General features: G+C 62.1%; 1 protein-coding gene across 1 annotated transcript; it reads left to right on the forward strand.

The window, feature by feature from the left end:
• The first annotated feature begins 369 nt into the window (after positions 1-369).
• XYLT2 (xylosyltransferase 2) lies at positions 370-13,687 on the forward strand. Its single transcript, XM_039227919.1, has 11 exons — positions 370-511; positions 6,497-6,989; positions 7,267-7,442; positions 7,726-7,928; positions 8,333-8,413; positions 8,614-8,830; positions 8,923-9,099; positions 9,289-9,551; positions 9,840-10,035; positions 10,667-11,000; positions 12,475-13,687. The coding sequence occupies exons 1-11, from the start codon at positions 377-379 to the stop codon at positions 12,795-12,797; spliced, it is 2,598 nt and encodes an 865-aa protein (XP_039083850.1). The 5' UTR covers positions 370-376; the 3' UTR covers positions 12,798-13,687.
• The last annotated feature ends 6,097 nt before the right edge of the window (positions 13,688-19,784 follow it).

Raw genomic sequence — 19,784 nt, forward strand, 5'->3', positions numbered from 1 at the left:
CACCTCCCGCGACACCAGGAGGCGAGCTAGAGGGAGGTGGGGCCGCAGACCTTTCCGCAAGCGGGTACGATGGGTTTGCCACCCAGGAGCAGGTGAGCGCACGCAGAAGCCGAGCCGCGGACGGAGACCCGGGAGGCCCCGCCCGAGAGGCGGCCCCCGCACGGCCAGGGCCGGCGGCTCGGAGACCCTAGGCTCCGCCCCTGGCCCGCGGGGCGCGGCGTTTCGGGCCCGTGGGCCCCGCCCCCTGCCCCGCCCCGCCCCGGCGCGCGCCAGGCCCGCCTCCTATGGGGGGGCCCGCCGGCTCTGTCCTCGCCCAGGCGCGCGCCCGCGGCCGGGTTGCAGGGCTGGGCGCGCGCCCCGCGTCCGGGGCAGGAAGATGGTGGCGAGCGCGCGGGTACAGAAGCTGGTGCGGCGCTACAAGCTGGCGATCGCCACGGCGCTGGCCATCCTGCTGCTGCAGGGCCTGGTGGTGTGGAGCTTCAGCGGCCTGGAGGAAGACGAGCCGGGCGAGGTGCTCCGATGGCCGGGCGGCCGGGCGGGCAGGCCGGGCGCGGGGGCGCGCGGGGTCCTGGCGGGGCTGCGGGCGGCCCGGGGCCGGGGAAGTGGGGCACGGGCCGCGTGCGTGCTGGCGCGGGCGGCCGCGGGGAGCGGGACAGCGGACCCCTGGTGCCCCTTTCCCAGGAGGGCCTCAGCGACTGCGCGCGGGGGTGGTGCGTGACCCGGAGGCCCTGGCCTCGGGCGGGCAGGGGGACCGGGCGGGAGGAGCGGGTATCGGCGGGGTGGTCTCCGTCCCGGGGAGCTATAAAGGTCAGGCGCGGGGAGCGGGAGCGGGAGGCGGGGCCGGGCCCGAGCCTGCTCGGAGGTGGGGAGCCCCAGGCCAAACTTTCTGAAGTTGGGAGGGGACGGGGGTGTGCGTGCTGTGGGCGGAGGAGCGGGGCCGGGGGACCCCGGGCATCCGCGCCCGGCTGCGTCAGACGGGCTGCCGCCGGTGGGGAAGTGAAGCCCTGGGCTGGAACTCAGTACAGCAACTGAGGGAACAGGGAGTGACCCCGAGGGAGAGAGCTGGAGTGTGTCCCCCAGGTGTGGTTTTCTTAGCCTGGGGTCTGAAGAAAGTCGTGGGTCTCAGGAGGAGATGGCCGGGAGAAGTGAGCTGGTGAGTGGCCTCAGGACATTAGGGAAGGGGGGGGGCTTTAGCTCTTAAGGAATGGGGACAGCATCAGCTGGTTTAGCAGAGCCTCAGGCTGGAGAGCAGGGACAAACCTGTCCAGCTCAGTACCCAGGTCTCTGCCTTGAGAGTGTCACTCATTCGTGGCTGGCTTCAGCTGGAGACCCACACATGTCCCCTCCCAGGGTGTTCAGGAACGGTCCAGCGGGGTCTGGGGCCATTCTAGGTCCAAACCCTGGTCCTAAGCTGTGGACCAGAGGACAAGGCTTCTCTGCCCCTACCCCTGCCCCTCGGTTCTGGTGCCTCTAGGCTCTGAGTCAGACACTCTGCTTGCGGTCTCTTCTCTTGGGCCTCTTCACCTGGCAATGAGAAGGCCCAGAGAGGCTCCATGTCCACTTCCCCTGACTGCATCTGGGCAGTCAGGAAGGCCTGGTACGGAGATTGGGAGAGGGGCTGCCCTTGCCCTTTTGGGGAGAACCGGAAGCTGGGATGGTCAGGGAGCTGGAACAGTTATGTGAGACCACAACTCCAAGAGGAACAGAGCGGGGTGGGGGGTGGGGAGGCTGGTCTGTGACAGCCAAAGTGGGTGAGCTTGTTCTGTGTGGACCAGTACTTAGGAGGAAGACGAAGAGTGTTTGGGGGTCAGTGTGAGAAGACTGGGCAGATGAGATGTTCTCAGGTGTACTAGGCTCCTGAGGCAGTTGGGGAGCCCTCTGATCCTGGGGTACCAGTGACCAGACGCCAGTGACCACTGTGGGGATGGCCACGACACAGCCGCGGAGGCTTCTCAGAAACAAGTGGCCCTGAGCTACATGGTTCTGTGAGTCTCCCAATGGGCCAAGAGATTGTCCAGGCCTCAGATCTCTGCTGCCCTGCGCATAGCCCGGGGTGGAAAACTGGGGACCCCATCCCCCACCTCCTCCAGGTTCCTGGCAGAAGAGACAGGGCTGGACTTGACTGGAACAGAAACGATGCTTGATGACCTAAACGTTGTGCAGTCCAGGCAGCCCTCGGTGCTTGGACCCCTTCAGCGGCCACCTCACTAGAGCCCGGGGCTTCCAGGCAGCATGGCATAGGGCTTAGGAAGGTGGGTGCTGAAGTCGGACCGCCCCATCTCTGCGTCCTGTGTCCTTTTCCAGCCCTGCTGCCAAGTGGCGGTGAGACCTCAGGCCAATCACCCAACCTCTTTCCATGCCCTCGTAAGTGCTCCCTCTCTCACTGGGTGATTGTAAAGACTAAAAATGAAAACGATACCTGGGAAGGATTTGCAGGAGTTGATTTGACATGCTGAACTGTCAGTAAATAACTCTTACTCCTACTATGACTATTCAGCCAGCCAGTCAGTCAGTCAGTCAGTCAGTCAACAAACACTTGTTAACTCCTCCTTAGTAGCAGCGGGCACAGTGCTAATACCAGGGATCTGGAAATAAGCCAAGTAGACAAGGCTGGGGCTCTGAAGGGCAGATAGTGTGCAGGGAGAGCCCGACAGCAGAAAGGAAACTCAGGGGCAAGGGGGTTGGTGGAGCCTGCTGGGGGAAGGCTTCGGCAGGAAGTGCCATGGGAGCCAGAGAAGCCAGTCGTCCTGGGGCCGAGGTGGACAGACGGCAGAGGCCCTGGGGAGAATGGGCTTAGCTGAGTGTCTTCCAGGAATGGGAAGAAGGGTGTGGCGTGTTCCCTGGAAGAAGGTCTAAGAATTGGTCTGGGGCACATCCCAGAGACCCTAGGGAGGGCTCGGGTTTTGTTGTAAGTGAAGTGGGAAGGCATCGGAGGGGTTTCAGCAGCGCTGGGGTCCGCCGTGCCTTTCAGACGCATACTCTGCCCATCCGTGGGGGGGCTAGAGCGGAGACCAAGGCTGACCATTAACATCCAAAGAGCCCCTTTATGGCTTTAAAAGCTTTCACAAACATGGCCTTACCACTTACTTTCAACACAGCCTGAAAAGTCTGAAGGTGGTAGACTGTGGGGTAAGCGATCGGTGTTCTCTGCCTCCGGGGCTCAGAGAAGGATTGCAAGCAGGACTGCGGAGTGAGGAAATGGCAGAGGGCTTTGAATGCCTCCTCAGTGGGGAGGGGGCATCTCGAAGGCCAGAGGTCAGGGGGCAAGTCCCTCCTCTCAGGAATCAGAGGGGACCCTGACCTCAGGGCTACTGAGGAATATCCCTTCGGGGGCACAAGTAGGGGCCCTGCTGATGCCCATATGGACATTGGTGGGAGGGGGCAGGGGTGAGGGCTGGCTGCCCAGCGGGGGCCCCCTCCCCAGTCCTCACTGCCGCCTCCAGGGCCCCCGGCTTCCTCTGGGATTGACCTTCTCAGGGTCAGCCGGCTCCCTGCTGCAGTGCAGGGCACCAGCCTGCCCATCTCCTCCCACATCCTGTCCCCCACCGCAGGCAGCCTGGCCGTGTGCCCCGTGCCCTGCCCTCTTGACCGGCGTCCTGACTCGCTGGTGCTGCCTTCCACCCCGAGAGCCCACCGCTGCTCTGCCAGCTCTGTCCACCCGCGCTCTGCCCACGCACAGCCGGGTCAGACGTCACCGGGTTGGGGTACGCTCGGCTCCGTGCGACTGCTTTCACCTTTCCTGGGGGCTGCCCAGCCCGGGGCTCTTGTAGTGTCTCCGCAGATGGGGGACAGATGCCCCGAGCTCCCACGGGGCACCTCTTGAGAGATCAGAAGGCTGGCTGGGTGCCGCGCACGGAGAGTGTGGGCGCCTGGGTGGAGGAGTGGGGCTCAGACACTGCCATGCGAGGTGCCCACCATGCTTTGACAGGGGAGGGGAGAAAGGGCCTAGGGAGGGGAGGGGCAGGGAAAACTCACTCGGCCCAGCAGAGTCCAAGATGTCTGAGCACCTCTGCGCCTCTCCTCACTTCCCATTTGACTATTTCCTAATCCTCCTCCCACGATGGTAATAGTGATAAGAATAAGGATGTCAGTAGCTAGTGAATGGTGAGCCTGTATCGAGAACTTTATAGTCGTTCGCGCATCCATTCAACAAATATTTTGGCGTGTCTGTCTTCGCCAGACGTTCTTCTGGGCTCTTGGATGGATCGCACTAGTTAAGGGAGACACCAAAAACCCTGTCCTCACGGATGTTACATTCTTGTGAGTGGAGAGACACAGAAGAACACAATATGGATGTATTGTGGGATGAGAGAAAGAAGGAAGTGTTGTGGGGACAGCAAAATGGAGAATGAGGGAGAGATGGAGTTTAAATGCAGTGGTCAGAGTGGGCCTTGCTGGGGAGATGCCATCCAAGCAAAGAATTGAAAGGGATGAGGCATGAGCCGTGGGGAATCTGGCGGGGGTGGGGGGGCATTCTAGGCACAGGGGACAGTGTATGGCAAGTGGCATGGAGGGACAGTGAGAAGGCCACCGTGGCTGGAGGAGAGTGGGCGTGAGGAGAGATTAGTAGGTGGTGAGGTCAGAGGGGGAGGGTGGTGGGAGGGACAGCCAGACTGCAGCTCACACAGCCTCTGTGGGCCATTGGAGGGGCTTTGGGGTTTTACCCTCAGCGGGGAGGCCAAGGGTGGTTTGGAGCAGAGGGGAGGTGAGATGGGGCTTGTTTTAACAGGAACACGGGCTACCGCGATGGGGACAGACCATCGGGAAACCAGAGTAGGAGCAGGGGATCCAGGGGCCCCGGGCGGGGATCGCCGTGAGAGAGGCGGTGAGAAGTGGTCAGACTCTGGATGTGTCGTGGAGGGGGCCCCACCAGGAGGCTTACTGGTGACGGACTGATGTGGCGTGTAAGGGAAACTAGTTTTTGACTCTCCAAAGGTTTCGACCTGAGTGACTTGAAGGATGGGGTTGCTGTTAACAGACGGGGAGACTGACTGACTTAGGGGCAGGTCTGGGAGGAAGATGAGGAGCTCACACTTGGACTTGGGGGTTCCAGAGGCCTCTCAAGCCCCCAAGGGAGATATTGAGGGGACAGGTGGGCAGTTAAACACCAGAAGGTTCAGGGGAGCAGTCCAGGCTAGAGAGAGAAACCCGGGAGTGGTTGGAGTTCAGAGGCTGGAGTTCAGAGGTTGAAGTTCAGAGGTCACATGGGAAGCTAGGGCGAGGGAAGGCCCCAGGACGGCCTTGGGAGGTAAGGGGCGGCCCAGAAGACTGATAAGGGGCGGCCTGGGAGGCCACGGAAACCCCAGGAGAGCACCTGGCAGCTGAGCGAGGAGGGTGCTGTGGACCAGCAGGTCATGCTGTCGAAAGGCTGGGCCAGAAAAGGCCTGTGGCCTGTGTGGTGCTGCTGGGGGTGGGGGGGGACCCACACAGGGGAGCAGCCGATGGCTGGTGGAGACGGCCCCTTCTGGCACACCATCTCCTGCTCTGTCTCATTTACACTCCTCCCTCCCTCCTGCTTTACAGCTGAGGGACCTGCTCAGAGGAGGTAAGTAGCCAGGGGAATAGTCATGTCTCAGCCACCAGACAGCAGCCAGGTGTCCTGCCCCACCGGATGCTGGGAGATGGGGCTGGTGTGACAGTCTCTCACCTGGGAGCTCCCCTCTGGGCCAAGTGGGGTGTTCACACGAGGGGGCTTGGAGCTGGATCGCGAAGGATGGGTGGGGTTGGGTCCAGGGAGAGGTGGAGGAGGGCACTGGGGGAGCTGGGAAGAAGGGGAGCCAGGAAGCAGGGTGAGGCGGCCGGGGCAGATTTCCCTCCCAGAGGCCACGCACCGTGAGGAGCGGCTCTGCCTCGGCCCTCCAGCCAGGGACGGCGTGGGGCCGCGGTCCGTGCCATTCCCGTAGGCCAGCCATGGCTCTCTCGGAGCTGCGCCGTTGTCTGACGCCCTTCCTTCTGCCACTCCTGACACCGGCGTCAGGCCCGCTCGGGGGTCTGACGGCTTTGCCCGCCGAGCTCCCGCTCCCGCATCCTCCATGGGGCAAGTCACACACTCCGACTCTTTCCTGGGCTCTGCCTCCCAGAGCACCCAGCCAGTATGGTGGCACTCCCGTGTGGAGATGCTGTAGTTGGCGGAATGCTTTCTCCCTGTCTCTTTCTGCCTGGCTGAGGCTCTGGAATCCTCTGCACACTCTTCTTTTGTGATACCTGCGGACATCGTATTTGCTGGAAGAGAGGGTGGTGGTTGACTCCCAAGCACAAGGGGGACGCGGTGCCCTGTGGTCTGGGCCTGTGGGGACAGGGATGCAGTGGTGCCGTGGAGGTAGGATGACGCTTCCTCGGCTGGCTGCTCCGGGAGGCCCCTTAGCGGACGCAGATGCCTGTGCAGAGTCCCCCTGTAAGGAGCACTCTCTGGGCGGAGGGTGGCGGAGGCTGGCGGGGAGCCAAGGGAGCAGGAGAGTCACCGTCCTGGTGACCTGGGTTTGCCTGTCTCTCACAGAAAGGAAGGCAGAGGAAGCCGAGGCCGCTGGACCCCAGCGAGGGCTCCAAGGACACAGATAGTTCTGCTGGGCGGCGGGGCAGCGCGGGCAGAAGGCATGGGCGCTGGCGGGGTCGCGCGGAGAGCCCCGGCGTGCCCGTGGCCAAGGTGGTGCGCGCCGTGACCAGCCGGCACAGAGCCAACCGCCGGGTGCCGCCAGCCCCACCCCCGGAGGCCCCTGGCCGCCAGAACCTCAGTGGGGCAGCGGCCGGGGAGGCGCTGGGTGGGGCCGCTGGCTTTCAGCCACACGGAGACACGGGGAGTGTGGAGGGCGCCCCCCAGCCCACGGACAACGGCTTCACCCCCAAGTGTGAGATCGTGGGCAAGGACGCGCTGTCAGCCCTGGCCCGGGCCAGCTCCAAGCAGTGCCAGCAGGAGATTGCCAACGTGGTGTGCCTGCACCAGGCCGGGAGCCTCATGCCCAAGGCTGTGCCCCGGCACTGCCAGCTGGCTGGTAAGCGTGAGAGATGGGCATGGGCAGAGAGGTGGCCATCCAGGGCTGGGGGGTGGCATGGCAGGCCCTTCGCCCTCACTTTGCAGAGGCAGAAAGCTCGGGTGGGGGGGGGGCTTGCCTCCCTGGCTAAGCGGGTGATAAGTATGCCAAGTGGCTGAGACAGGGCTGGGACCCGGGGGGCATTGGGCAGGGGGTCCCTCTTCCCATCTCACCCATCCCCCCCGCCCCCCGTGGCCTGGGGAGGCGCCTCAGTGATGCCGCTGTTCTCTCCTCTCAGGGAAGATGAGCCCCGGCGTGCAGTGGGATGAAGTCCGGGCCCAGCAACCCGCGGACGGCCCCCCAGTACGAATCGCCTACATGCTGGTGGTTCACGGCCGGGCCATCCGCCAGCTGAAGCGTCTCCTCAAGGCTGTCTACCACCAACAGCATTTCTTTTATATCCACGTAGACAAGGTACTGTCGGGGAGACGACACAGGCATCTGAGCGGGCAGCAGCAAGACCCAGGAGGTCACAGACAGGCGGGGTCTTTGATCTGCTCAGGTGGCCCAAGGATAGGGGAGCAAGCCTAGAACGTGGGGAGGGGCCAGCGCAAGGCGACCTAGCCCGTTAGGAGCTGGCGTCCTGCCCTGCGCTCTCTCCATTCCATGTCACTTGTCCCAGGGGTGGGGGTGGGGGGGAGCCTGTGATACCGGGGGTCCCCGACGGCTCCTGAGTATCGCCCGCCTACCCCCGCAGCGTTCCAACTACCTGCACCGCGAGGTGGTGGAGCTGGCCCGGCAGTACGATAACGTGCGGGTGACACCCTGGCGCATGGTCACCATTTGGGGTGGGGCCAGCCTGCTGAGGATGTATCTGCGGAGCATGCAAGACCTGCTGGAGGTGCCGGGCTGGGCCTGGGACTTCTTCATCAACCTCAGTGCCACCGACTACCCAACCAGGTGGGGGGCAGTGCTCTGAGTCCCCCAGAGCAGAGGGCGGCCCGTGGGAGTACTTGGGGTGGGAGGGGCCTGAGAGACTCCTTTCCTTCCGCCCAAGCCTCATTCTGGTCCCTGGACCACAGCCATGTTTTCGGGGAGGGGCTGGTGAAAGGGGATGTCAGGATGGAGAGTGACAAGGGACCAGGGAGCAGGCAGAAGCCTGGACCTAGGGTGCCAGGTGAGAGGGCAAGGGGTCGAGGAAGGCTGGGGGTGCCCCCACTCTGGAGCATCATCCGGGGGGCAGGGCGTGGCTAGGACAGCTCTCCAGGAGGCAGGGAGGGGCCGAGAGTGAAGGCAGAGGGTGCCGAGGGGACTGTGCCCCGGCCCGATCCAGCCCCTCTACCCACACCGCTTCCCTTCTCCAGGACGAACGAGGAGCTGGTGGCTTTCCTGTCTAAGAACCGAGACAAGAACTTCCTCAAGTCACATGGCCGGGACAACTCCAGGTGAGGGGCCGGGGGTGGGAGGAGCCCTGGCCAGGGGTTTCATCACAGCCCCTCCCATGCATGGCCAGGTTGCAAAGCCTCCAAACCAACCACAGACTGAGGCACGCGAGTCCCAAGGCGCCTCAGCGAGCCTGTCCGCCCCCCGCCCCTTGAATTCCCCCAACCCCATGACCCTCACTGCAGCCTGCTGCCACCTGCAGGTTCATCAAGAAACAGGGCCTGGACCGGCTCTTCCATGAGTGTGACTCGCACATGTGGCGCCTGGGCGAGCGGCAGATCCCGGCGGGCATTGTGGTGGACGGCGGCTCCGACTGGTTCGTGCTGACGCGCAGCTTTGTGGAGTACGTGGTGTACACGGACGACCCGCTGGTGGCCCAGCTGCGCCAGTTCTACACCTACACGCTGCTCCCTGCGGAGGTGGGTGGCCCGGGTCCCCGGCGAGGCCAGGGAGGCCGCGTGGCGGGGTGCCTGGGGCTCACCCTCCGCCCTGCCCGCCCCCCCTCCCACAGTCCTTCTTCCACACGGTGCTGGAGAATAGCCCGGCCTGCGAGAGCCTCGTGGACAACAACCTGCGGGTCACCAACTGGAACCGCAGGCTGGGCTGCAAGTGCCAGTACAAGCACATCGTGGACTGGTGCGGCTGCTCGCCCAACGACTTCAAGCCGCAGGACTTCCTCCGGCTGCAGGTGCTTCCCCGGGGCCCCTCCCCGCGCCGCGCCCCACGTGCTTCCCGGGGTCGGAAGGGATGCGGGGTGAGCCCGCCAGAGCCTCTGGGACAGCAGGAAGAGCCCCAGGAGGCTAGGGAGGGTCCCCCGCCCCAGCCACGCCACCTGGGACCTCCAGACCCCTTGACCCCCTTACCTCTCCTGCTCCAGCAAGTCTCCAGACCCACCTTCTTTGCCCGGAAGTTTGAGTCGACCGTGAACCAGGAGGTCCTGGAAATCCTGGACTTCCACCTATATGGCAGCTACCCCCCGGGCACGCCGGCCCTCAAGGCCTACTGGGAGAACACCTACGACGCGGCCGACGGCCCCAGTGGGCTCAGCGACGTCATGCTCACTGCTTACACCGCCTTTGCCCGCCTCGGCCTCCGCCACACGGCCACCGCGGCGCCCCCATTGGCCACCCCGCTCTGCAGGTGAGGCCTCCTTTTGACACATCTCTGGCCCTCAGGGTGCCCTATGGGGAGGTATGTCAGAAAGAGACGGCCCCCCACCCCCACCCCAGGGAGCCCCCAGTCCGAGGCAGGGAAGAAGGCAGATGAAACAAGGACGGCAAGAGCCAGGCATGTAGGTGCTGTGGGCGCGAGATTTGGGGCAAAGGAAGTGCCTGGGGACGGGACTCCCCAGAGGCCCCCTCCCCGGATCTCCAGGCCAGTCGGGTGTGCTGATGGCATCTCCCTTTCTCCCTGCTGGAACCTTCTTAGGTTTGAGCCCAGGGGCTTGCCGTCCAGTGTGCACCTGTATTTCTATGACGACCATTTCCAGGGCTACCTGGTGACGCAGGCGGTGCAGCCCTCAGCCCAGGGGCCGGCAGAGACGCTTGAGATGTGGCTGATGCCCCAGGGGTCGCTGAAGCTGTTGGGGCGCAGTGACCAGGCCAGCCGGCTCCAGAGTTTAGAGGTGGGACAGGTCCTCCCCTTGCTTTCTCCTGACCCCCAGCAAGACCCGGGGGTGGTGGGCAGAGAGGGACAGACCTCGAGGGAGTGATAAGGAAGGACTGGATTGGGCTCTTCTTTCCCCGTGATGGAACCTTGGTGATGCCCTGTGCGCATGCCTGTGTCTCCCCCGCATGCGCACACTGAGAAGCGCCTCCCGCTTGCGTTGCACAGAGGACATGCAGTGAGCAGGGAGGGGACAGTAGTGGCCCTACAATGCAAGCCCAGTCTTCAAAAACTACAGTGATTTTCTTCTAGAGGGACTCTGATATTCCATTAGGCTTTTGAGCATCCTCTGACTCTTGGGGGCCTTGGCTTCGTGTGAGGATGGTCTCTGGGCAGGGCCTTAAACTTTATCTCTGTCTTACTGCCCCTGCCCCTGCACAGCAAGCCAGGATAGGAATCTAGAGTAAAGCTCAGAGCCGAGAAAGATATTAAGGCAATCCTAGTCCAAGCCCTGCATTTTGCAAATGGGGAAACTGAGGCCCAGCAAGATAACAGTGACTGGCCTGAGGTCACACAGAGAGTTGGAGGCAGCATCAGAGTAGAGAGGACTTGCTCTCCAGGCTCCTGCCCAGCTGCCTCCCTCCCTGCAGGTCGGCACCGAGTGGGACCCCAAGGAGCGTCTTTTCCGGAACTTTGGGGGGTTGCTGGGGCCGCTGGACGAGCCGGTGGCCATGCAGCGCTGGGCACGGGGCCCCAACCTCACAGCCACTGTGGTGTGGATTGACCCCACCTACGTGGTGGCCACATCTTACGACATTGCGGTAGATGCGGACACCGAGGTCACGCAGTACAAGCCCCCGCTGAGCCGGCCCCTGCGGCCAGGGGCCTGGACTGTTCGACTGCTTCAATTCTGGGAACCCCTGGGCGAGACCCGCTTCCTCGTGCTGCCCTTGACCTTCAACCGCAAACTACCTCTCAGGAAAGGTAAGGATCTAGGCCCAGAAGCCTGATAGAATAGGATTTGCCTGGCGAGGGACCCCGAGGAGCTGACCGTCATTGCTGACCCTCAAGGAGGGGAAGGGGCAGAGTTGGGGTCCTGGTGGTCTGGCCCTTAGCGTCCCCGCACCGTGGTAGGGTAGAGAGGCAAGCTTTGGAGTCCAGTGGACTTGGCTTTGAAGTGTAGCTCTGATGCTTTGCTTGGACCTTTATCTTTGACAAATTATTTGGCCTTCTGAGCCCCAGTCTTACAAAATAGGAGTAATGTGGGAGTGACACAACTATTAGAGACCTCCTGGGTGTGTGCAACACAAGTCCCCTCACACTAGCTCAAGTAAAACGGGGCAATTGTTGGAAGATCACAGGGCTGTGCCCCAGAACCCAGGAAGTATCTCAGGTCTCACCGGGAACCAGAGCTTCTTTCTCGATCTCTGTGGGGCCATCTTGTCCCTCATGCTGTTGTGTCTGTGTGTCAGCTCTGGCTTCTCAACCCATGATACGTGGGCTCTCTGCAGTGGACCCTCACCGGGGCCTATTGGTCATTCTCGGCACAGCAGATCTGATGGGCCATCAGTCCCTTGTGTGGCTGGGTGGCCAGGGTCACGTGGTCCGTGCCACACTGGGCTGAGGCTAAGGCATAGGCTTTGGGTTCCCTGGAGAGGGGCCTAAAGCAGCCACCCCCTGGGAGGTGTTAGGGATGAGCATGTGGGTAAAAGAGGCCTGTATCTGGTAGGTCAGTGGGTGCTCAATGGGCAGGTAGACCTTTCCTTCCTCCGGCTACATCTTATCGCAGAGAAAGTGGGTCAGGGTAGGGGTAGCCTAGAAAAATGGATGAGGTCCAGGGGGCGCTGTGGCAGATGCAGAGCAGACAGGCCACACCCCTGCTCTCCTGGGACTCCCAGCCTGATGCAGGAGATGGGGACAGATGGAGGCTGCTGTTGCAGCTGAGCCTTGATGAGCTGGAATTCCACAGGCAGAAAAGGCTGTCCTGATCGTGTCTGGTGGATGAGGGGAACCGAGGGGCGCAGAGTAGGGTGTAAGGGGTGGGGGGTAGAGAGGCTGGCCAAGCGAGCCGGGCCCTGGAGCCGAGGGCCCTAGTGCGGGGCCGCTCATGGCTCTGGGAACCACTGAAGATGGTTGAGAAGGGCCACAGAGGGGACACAGACTAGGAGCGTTACCTTGTCTTCCACCCGGTGCCTTGAACCCCCTGTTCTACTTAATCCTCACATTGGGGGATCCAGAGGTTACCATCATGATTTTGTAAGACTAACAGTTTTACAGGCACAGGAAGTTCTGTGGATTAGCCCGAGGTCATGGGTCACTCAGCGATCTGTGACTCAGTGGTAAAGTTGGGCCAGAAGCTGGGGTGCCCAGACCCGAATCCCCAGACTCTGGCCCTTGTAGATTCGGCGGGGCGGGGCATGCTCACCGCTTGTTCTGCCCCCCCTTCCCACCCCCGCAGATGATGCCAGCTGGCTGCACGCCGGGCCACCTCACAACGAGTACACAGAGCAGAGTTTCCAGGGCCTCAGCGGCATCCTGAGCCTGCCTCAGCCAGAGCCCGCGGAGGAGGCTGCCCGCCGGCACGCCGAGCTCACGGGCCCAGCGCTCGAGGCCTGGACAGATGGGGAGCTGAGTGGCTTCTGGTCTGTGGCCGGACTGTGTGCCATGGGCCCTTCCACCTGCCCCTCCCTGGAGCTCTGCAGACTGACCAGCTGGAGCTCTGTTTTCCCCGACCCCAAATCAGAGCTGGGGCCCGTCAAAGCAGACGGGCGACTCAGGTAGCAGGGCCCCAGCCAGCACCTCCGGATGACCCTGGGGGGGGAGATTGCACCTTACAGACAGCGGGAGGGATGGCCCCTCCCCGCAGGCGAGAACCAGAGGCCCAGGCGGTACAGCCACGCCAGCCATCACGAACCCGCGCCGACGGCAGGGGCGGTGGGCATCACACTTCCTGCTAAGGGTGTTGCTGGGACCAGAGGTCAGCAGGAACGTGGGGAGAAGGGCTCCAGCTTCCACGCCCCGCTCTTCCTCACTTTCCCTTCTAGGTTTCTTGGGTTTTTTTCTGTGTGGTTATTTTTTGTTTTTTCTTAATGGGTGGTAGGGGGAGGAACTGGAAACGACCTTGTGCAATAGGGCTCGGGGCGGCCCCAGGAAGTGGGCCGTGGCTCCGGGGAACAGGGGCCCCGACGAGCCCATCCATCGTGGTTCTGGAGGAGGCTGGGCCTGCCTCACTCTCCAGGGCCTTGTCTCCCAGCCGGGTGCCCACGGCTGAGGCTCTTCAGGGGTGCAAGCGCCATGCCAGGCTCTGAGGCCCAGAGAACAGGTGATTTGGGGGAGTGCTGCAGAGCTGGCCTCTAGCAGGACAGCCTCTCCTCTCGTAGCCAGGGGACTGTGGAAGAAGGGGTGGGGCTGGTTCTAGGGCTTTCCAGCATGTCCCGCCCCTTGATGGGCAGCGCAGGGCCCCAGAACCTGCTGAGACCAATGCAGAGTCTCCCAGGTACCCAGAACTGCGAGCAGGGCCTGGGCTCCCGCCCAGGAGGGCTCCCGCCCACAAGCAGTGTGGGAAGAAGGCTCTGTCAGGGCTCTCCGGAGAACCCAGAGCAGCCTTGTGCCTGAAGCTCAGTGTGAAGTCTGAAATATGCAACAGAAGAAATATATCTCTATCTCTCTAAGTCGAGCCTCTGGGTTTTTCCTCCTGGGTGTCGGGAAGCCATCACATCGGGCCTTGGAAACGTCTTCGCTGGCATACCCCGGCAGCCAGGTCAAGGTGGAGGTCTCAGTCGCCTCGTGTGGGAACGGTGTGAGAATCCAAGAGCCAGAAGGGACACAACCCATCTGAAGCAGCTCCCTCTTTTTCTGAGGGCTAAGCAGGCCCAGAGAGGCTTGGAGACTTGCTCATTGCTACCCGCTAGGCCAGCGCGAATGCCAGGTCAGGTCTCACGGGTCCCGACCCAGCACTTCTGTGCACAGGCTGGCTTCTCTGCCTTTGGCATAATGAGGGCCCATCCCACAAGCCCTCCGCACTCTCCTGCCCCGCTCTGAGTTATAGAGCATCCTTGAGGAGGAAGGCAGCCCCAGCCACGGCTGGATAGTTACCGCTGGAGCTTTAGGGGCAAGAGCAACAGCGGCTGGGGTCCGTGGCCATGGCCCTAAGACCTGAGAGGGCCAGGCTGGAGAGGTCTTGTCCAGCCTCCCTCCTCTGCCCAAGCCCTGTCTCCCACCGGCTCTCCTGCTGTCGTCAGCAAGGGCTCCGTCTCAGCACCTCCCACCTTACTTCTTGCAGGAGCAAGGGTTTCTCAGGCCTCAGGCCTGGTCAGCTCTGCCTGGGGACAAAGGGCTTCTTCGTTCCTGCCTAGCCTGGCTCACGCCCTGTTTTCCTAGTTGGCCAGGAGAGGGCACTCCTGCCCACCAGGAACCGCGCTCCTCCAGGCAGGGACTTTTCTTATCTGCATTGAGCACATTAGGAAACTGAGATGCTGAACCCGCAGCTCTCCGGCGGTGGCCGCAGGCTTCAGACTCCTGCCTCCTGCCCCTGGACCACTGTGACTACACCCTGCTCTCCTTAGGACCGCTAGCCAGGAAGGGGCCCACAGTAGGATCTCCCAGGAAATAAGGGCCTGGGATTAGGGGCTAGGATGACTTTTTTCTGGCTGCTATTTTTGTGGACATCTGAAACTCCCCTCTGATTCTTTAGAATTTTTTTTTTTTTACGTCAACTCTTAGGCCTATAGAAAGGAAAACTAAGTGGGTCCAGCCTGTTACGCACAGGCAGTAACGGTCAGAACACTGAGACTCAGCTGGCTGAGGACTGGCCGTCCAGGCGAAAGGTTTCTCCTGGGCTGTGGCTGTGCTGCCGTGAGGTGAGCCCAGCAGTTTCGAAGGTCTTGTCTTTTGAACGCAGCAGGGCGGGAGTGCTGTTTTGGCCCCTGCCACGCTCAGCCCATCACACCAGGCCCTCTGTCACTTATTACTACTCATGACTGTGCCCTGCTGTGGAGGTTCTGAGTTTGCACTTTTAGCCTAGTGGCCTGATGGTTCGGAGTTAATTGGTATGAGGTGGGAACCCAGTGAAAGTATGAGTTCAAAGCTCCCCCAGGAGATTTTCTTTTTTAAGGTTATTTATTTTGAGAGAGAGAGAGAGAGAGAGAGAGAGGACAGGCAGGGGAGTGGCAGAAAGGAGAGACAGTATCCCAAGCAGGCTCCATGCCTTCAGAGACCGATGCGGGGCTCAAACTCCTGAACCATGAGATCATGGCCTGAGCGGGCAGCTCTCTCCCAGGAGAGCCTCATGCGCAGGCCAACGCCACCCGCACCACCGCTCTGGGGGGCCTGCTTTGGCCTCTGGAGCTGGGAGCATTGCAGGACCTGGGCGGGTTCAGAAGGCAGTTTTGGCCGCGGAGGCCCTCCTTTCCGGTCCTCTCTGCCGTGCAAACCACTGAGGCAAAAGCGAGCACAGCTTCTCTGCCATGTTCCCCACCCCCATCTTTCTGTAGGGTGAGCTCAACCTGGAGGCTTGGGCTTTTTGAGGCTTCTTTGAAATCCTCTCCTGGATGGGGCCCCTGGGGTCAAGATCAGGGTTCAGGGCAGGCAGGATGTGGGGTAGGGGTGGGGGTGGAGGTGTGCTGGGGCAGTCTGGACCCCCTAGGCCGCCGCAATAATTCCTTTGGAAGGAGGGGGAGATCCCTTTTGTGGTCCATGCCTGGTTTCCAGAGCAACCGTGGATGCCTCGGTTCCCGTAGAGGCAGGAGCTGAGACCAGGGCTGTCATGTGCAGCCCAGTTACCTGGGCCAGTGGGAAGTGGCGGGGCAGAGTTCCTGCGAGGCGATCTGGAAGGGAAAAGTACGGGGGTCTGGGCAAGTTGGGGCTCCCCTGGCTGGCTGTTGGGTGTAGAAGAAATTGAGCCCATTCCCGCCAAAACCTCTTCTGAAGGCCATAGAGGGGACGTGGTGGCTGCCAGGCCCGCCGAGGGGAGCACACTCTGTGGGACGTGAGGTCCTGGCACCGTACTGACAGGACGAGCAGGGACAGACCTGCTCACAGATACCCTGGCTCGAATGCAGTTGCTCCTCCGGGACAGAGTTCCTGGGCTAGGGGGTGGCCCGGCGACAGAGCAGTCCTGTGGCCCTGCAGACTGTCTTCAAGGTGGCTCAAGGCCGATGCCCTATCTCAGCACCCCCTCCACCACCGTGTTCTGTGTGCAGAGACCACCATGGACTATAGCCTCCACGTCCTAGTGGTGGCCACCGGTGAGTACCTGCTACCGTCCTGAGTCCCAGGGTTGGATCTTGGATCGGATGTACCCTTGACCCCTCAACATAGGCCAGAAGCCCCGCCTCTTCATCTGCATGGGGACCCAGGGCAAGCCGCTTGGGAAGAATGCTGTGTCCCGGCTGGTCCCTGCCCTGCCGAGTTCTGGGATGCCACGACCTGTCATAGTGGAGAAGGGCTGCGCACTGGGGTCAGAGTTCGGGCTCTGGAGTCCTCCCCTGCCCCTCAGACCCGCGGCTTCTCGGGGTGCCTAGCCCTACCCCAAGTTCCTCCCTCCCCACCCCCCCCACCAGGTGAGTCCCTCTCTAGACTGCTTACACACATCACTCCCCCGGGCTGAAGAAAGAGACAGGATAAAGCTACATCACTCTCCGAAATAAATCTCTGCCGCAGGGGGTTGATGCAGCAGCAAAAAGGGATCTGCCTGCACCCCAGGCTCCCCTGCCTGTCAAGCGGATGTTAGACCAGCCAGGCCAACCCTACCAAACTTCTGGGGCGGGATTCCACTGTGTGTGCGGGGGTGGGGGGCGGGATGAGGTGGGCCCATGCGTGCCAGTTCCAGGCTGGACCCTTGACCTGTGCCTCGGGGGGGGGGGGTTAGTTTCATCCCTGGGGTTCATCACGGCCATCCTGCCGCTGCTGCTGTACTACCGTGAGCACCAGCCAATAGGTAAGCACCCTGACCTGCCAACCCTTCCCTTGGTGCCCCACCCCCACCCCAGTCCCAACAAAAAGCCACCTGTGCTCTGGCCAGGGAAGGGCCATGGTTCAGTATGGAGGGGCCTTTGCACTCTATTTGATGGACAGCCTGGGTTCCCTTGGGGCCAGGGCAGCAGAGTGCAAAAGGTTAATAACATCGTCAGCGTCCTGCCTGCTTATTCTTAACGGGGACCCAGTGCTGGGAGCTGCTGGAGAGGACAGTGGTCTCATCCCAACTCTCCAAGCAACTGGAGGCCCACCGTCCCCCTAGCTCCCAGGGGAAAGCCCAGAGCACGGACTCCATGGGGGAGGGGGTCGGGCAGGACTGTCAGGCCGCTCGCCAGGGATGGGGCACCATATGGGAGCCTAGGTAGGGACAGCAAAGGAATCATCTGACCGGCAGCCTCCCAGTGCTCTGATCCCTGCCCCCTCCCCAATACACACATACAATCCTGGGCACCACACAAACAGGATGCAGAGGGGGGCAGAGGGGGAGACAGCTTTCTCGGACTCTCCCCCAAAGCCCATCAGAGCCGCTGCCAGACCATGTGCGAATGAGCCAGTGGCCAGGGACGACTGGGGTCTCTACACCGAGTGCATCTCAGAGATGCAGAGCATTGAGTTCTGTGCCTTGGACTCGCTGCAGAGAACTAACGGGGAGAGAGCCCTAGGGACAGAAGGGGCTGGGTGCTGCTCTCTTGCTTGCTGACCGCGAAACCTGAGGCTCATGGAGTCATGCTTCATGCTCCCCGGGACCGGGACCGGCCCTGCCCCGTTTCCACACCAACCGATGCTCCAGCGAGGCCCAGGCAGTGGGACACTGCCGAGATTCCTGGGGGACACAGGTGGGGGGGGGCCATGGGGCTGCCACCCGGAAGTCAGTGGAGAGGTGTGTACTGGGGGCCTGGAGCAGGCCAGGGGCTTGGGGCGGCAGGGGGAAGGATGGGATGATGCCTACAGACTTCTGGGAGAGGAGGCCGAGCGGTACCCTAATCTTAGGCTCAGCCTGGGGAGGAAGGCCTGGATGGAAGCTGAAGGGTCATGGGTGCCTGCCTGCCCCCTCGGCTTTTCTTGGTCACAGGGCTGTCCTGTGTGGGGCTGCCAGCGGCTACCGGCCACCCTGTGGCAGCCGGCTCGCCTGCCCCACCAGGGGAGTATCCGAAAGGAGCAGCAGCAGCAGGTTCAGTGGGCGATCACACGGCGTTTCAGGAGCTGGGCCTGCAGAGGTGATGTTCGGTATTCCTGGCCTCAGGGGCGTCAGACAATGGAGCTTTTGTTCCTATTGCTCTCATACATAGCGCCCAGCCAGAGCCCGGGATGAGGGAAGGGCCGCCGACGGAGAGCCCCAGGTGTTGTAAGGAGGCCCCGCTTCACCTCTTGGGGTGAAGGGAAGGATGACAGACTCCAGCCCAGGTTGGGTGGGGGATCTGCCCTGGGGTTCAGAACAGGCTCCTGCGGAAGGGATTCCATGGAGCAAGCAACTCCAGGACTCAACTTGTCTCCCGGAAGGAGCATCAGCGGGGCAGAGGAGACACAGAAAGCTGAGGCCGAGAGAAGGGACATGTGTGTATGGGCGGGGGGAGAGGCAGGCGAGTCAAGGACTGGCTAATGCCTTTAGTCTCCTATCCCTCGTCCGCCACCAAGCTACGGGGAGGCCCTAAGGCCACTGCCTGCACCACGACCTGGCTCTGCTCAGGGAAACACCACTGCGTCAGAGGGCACACCCTCTTCCAGCCTGCCCCCTTCTGCTTTTCCAGGGGACTGGCAGGGACAGTGCTGAGCCTACAGGGACACCTCCAGCAACCTCCCCCAGCTGGGCCTTGGTATACGAGCCCTCACAAGAAGGAAGCCAAAGTGAACCTCAACAAACCCTAGGTCACCTCTGCCAAGGATCTGCAGGAGGTGGAGAATCTGGGGTCACGTCCTGAAAAAATAAGGCGACAAGTTCAAGGTAGAGCTCCCCAGACGGGGGGGGGGGGGGGGGGGGGGGCTTCTGCGTCCCCAGTCCCTGAAGCTCCTGCCGCAGGGCTGAGAGTCCTTGGGGGGAAGCCACTGGACTCTACCAGCCCTGCTGGGGCTGCAGCCCAAACTGCCTGCCCCCAACAGCCGGGACAGCCCTCTGTCCCAGCTGAGACGCTCTTCCCAGCCCTGCCACTCGAAGCCAAGGGTCTAAGGTCTTGGGTCGGACTGACAGGGAAGGCCTGCCCAGCCCAGTCTAGGCCCAGACAGAGTATTCCTAAAGCCAGATCCTTTGCTGTTTATGGTTGGAGATAAATCAAGAACCAGAAAAGGATGTGAGGTGGGCACGTCTCTCTCCAGGAGATGGAAAGCACCCATTTGTCACCCAGTCTGCCTCAAGAGCAAAAGGACCTGGGTATTCCAGGGTAGACGGGGACTTTCTATGCTGGACCCACAGAGCTGGGGGGCTGAGGAGGGCCAGCCATTTAGCCCCTCCTAGGGCTGCAGCCCCAGTTCTCTCCAAATGTGGCTTCAGGAGGGGACATGATCACATCGCTTCCTTTATAGGCCCCCCCGCCCCCGCCACTCCTCCAGGACCGGGCCAGAATGGGTTCTGGGGGAGAAGAGGCAGTGATAGCCTCAAGCACAAGCTCTCCTCATCCTTCCCCTTGGGAAGATGGTGCTAAGGTAACCCCTTCTCAAACACGCTCCCCCTTTCTCTTTTCCTTGCTCTGACAGGGCTTCTGTGCTTCGAGGGCGCACCGTGGCACACAAGACAGAACGGGTAAGGACCCAACACCGAGTAAGCAGCTCCATCCAGGTTTTCTCCCCACACGGCACAGA

The sequence above is a fragment of the Hyaena hyaena genome, unplaced genomic scaffold (assembly GCF_003009895.1).
Source record: "Hyaena hyaena isolate Hyena2069 unplaced genomic scaffold, ASM300989v1 scaffold_29, whole genome shotgun sequence".
Taxonomy (NCBI): Eukaryota; Metazoa; Chordata; class Mammalia; order Carnivora; family Hyaenidae; genus Hyaena; species Hyaena hyaena.

What these genes read in the sequence shown, in the direction of transcription:
- XYLT2 (XM_039227919.1), top strand. Translation starts at nt 377, where the DNA reads ATGGTGGCGAGCGCGCGGGTACAGAAGCTGGTGCGGCGCTACAAGCTG. An exon ending in CATGGCCGGGACAACTCCAG is followed by an intron (nt 8,414 to 8,613) that starts GTGAGGGGCCGG and finishes TGCCACCTGCAG; the next exon opens with GTTCATCAAGAAACAGGGCC. An exon ending in GCCGGCTCCAGAGTTTAGAG is followed by an intron (nt 10,036 to 10,666) that starts GTGGGACAGGTC and finishes CCCTCCCTGCAG; the next exon opens with GTCGGCACCGAGTGGGACCC.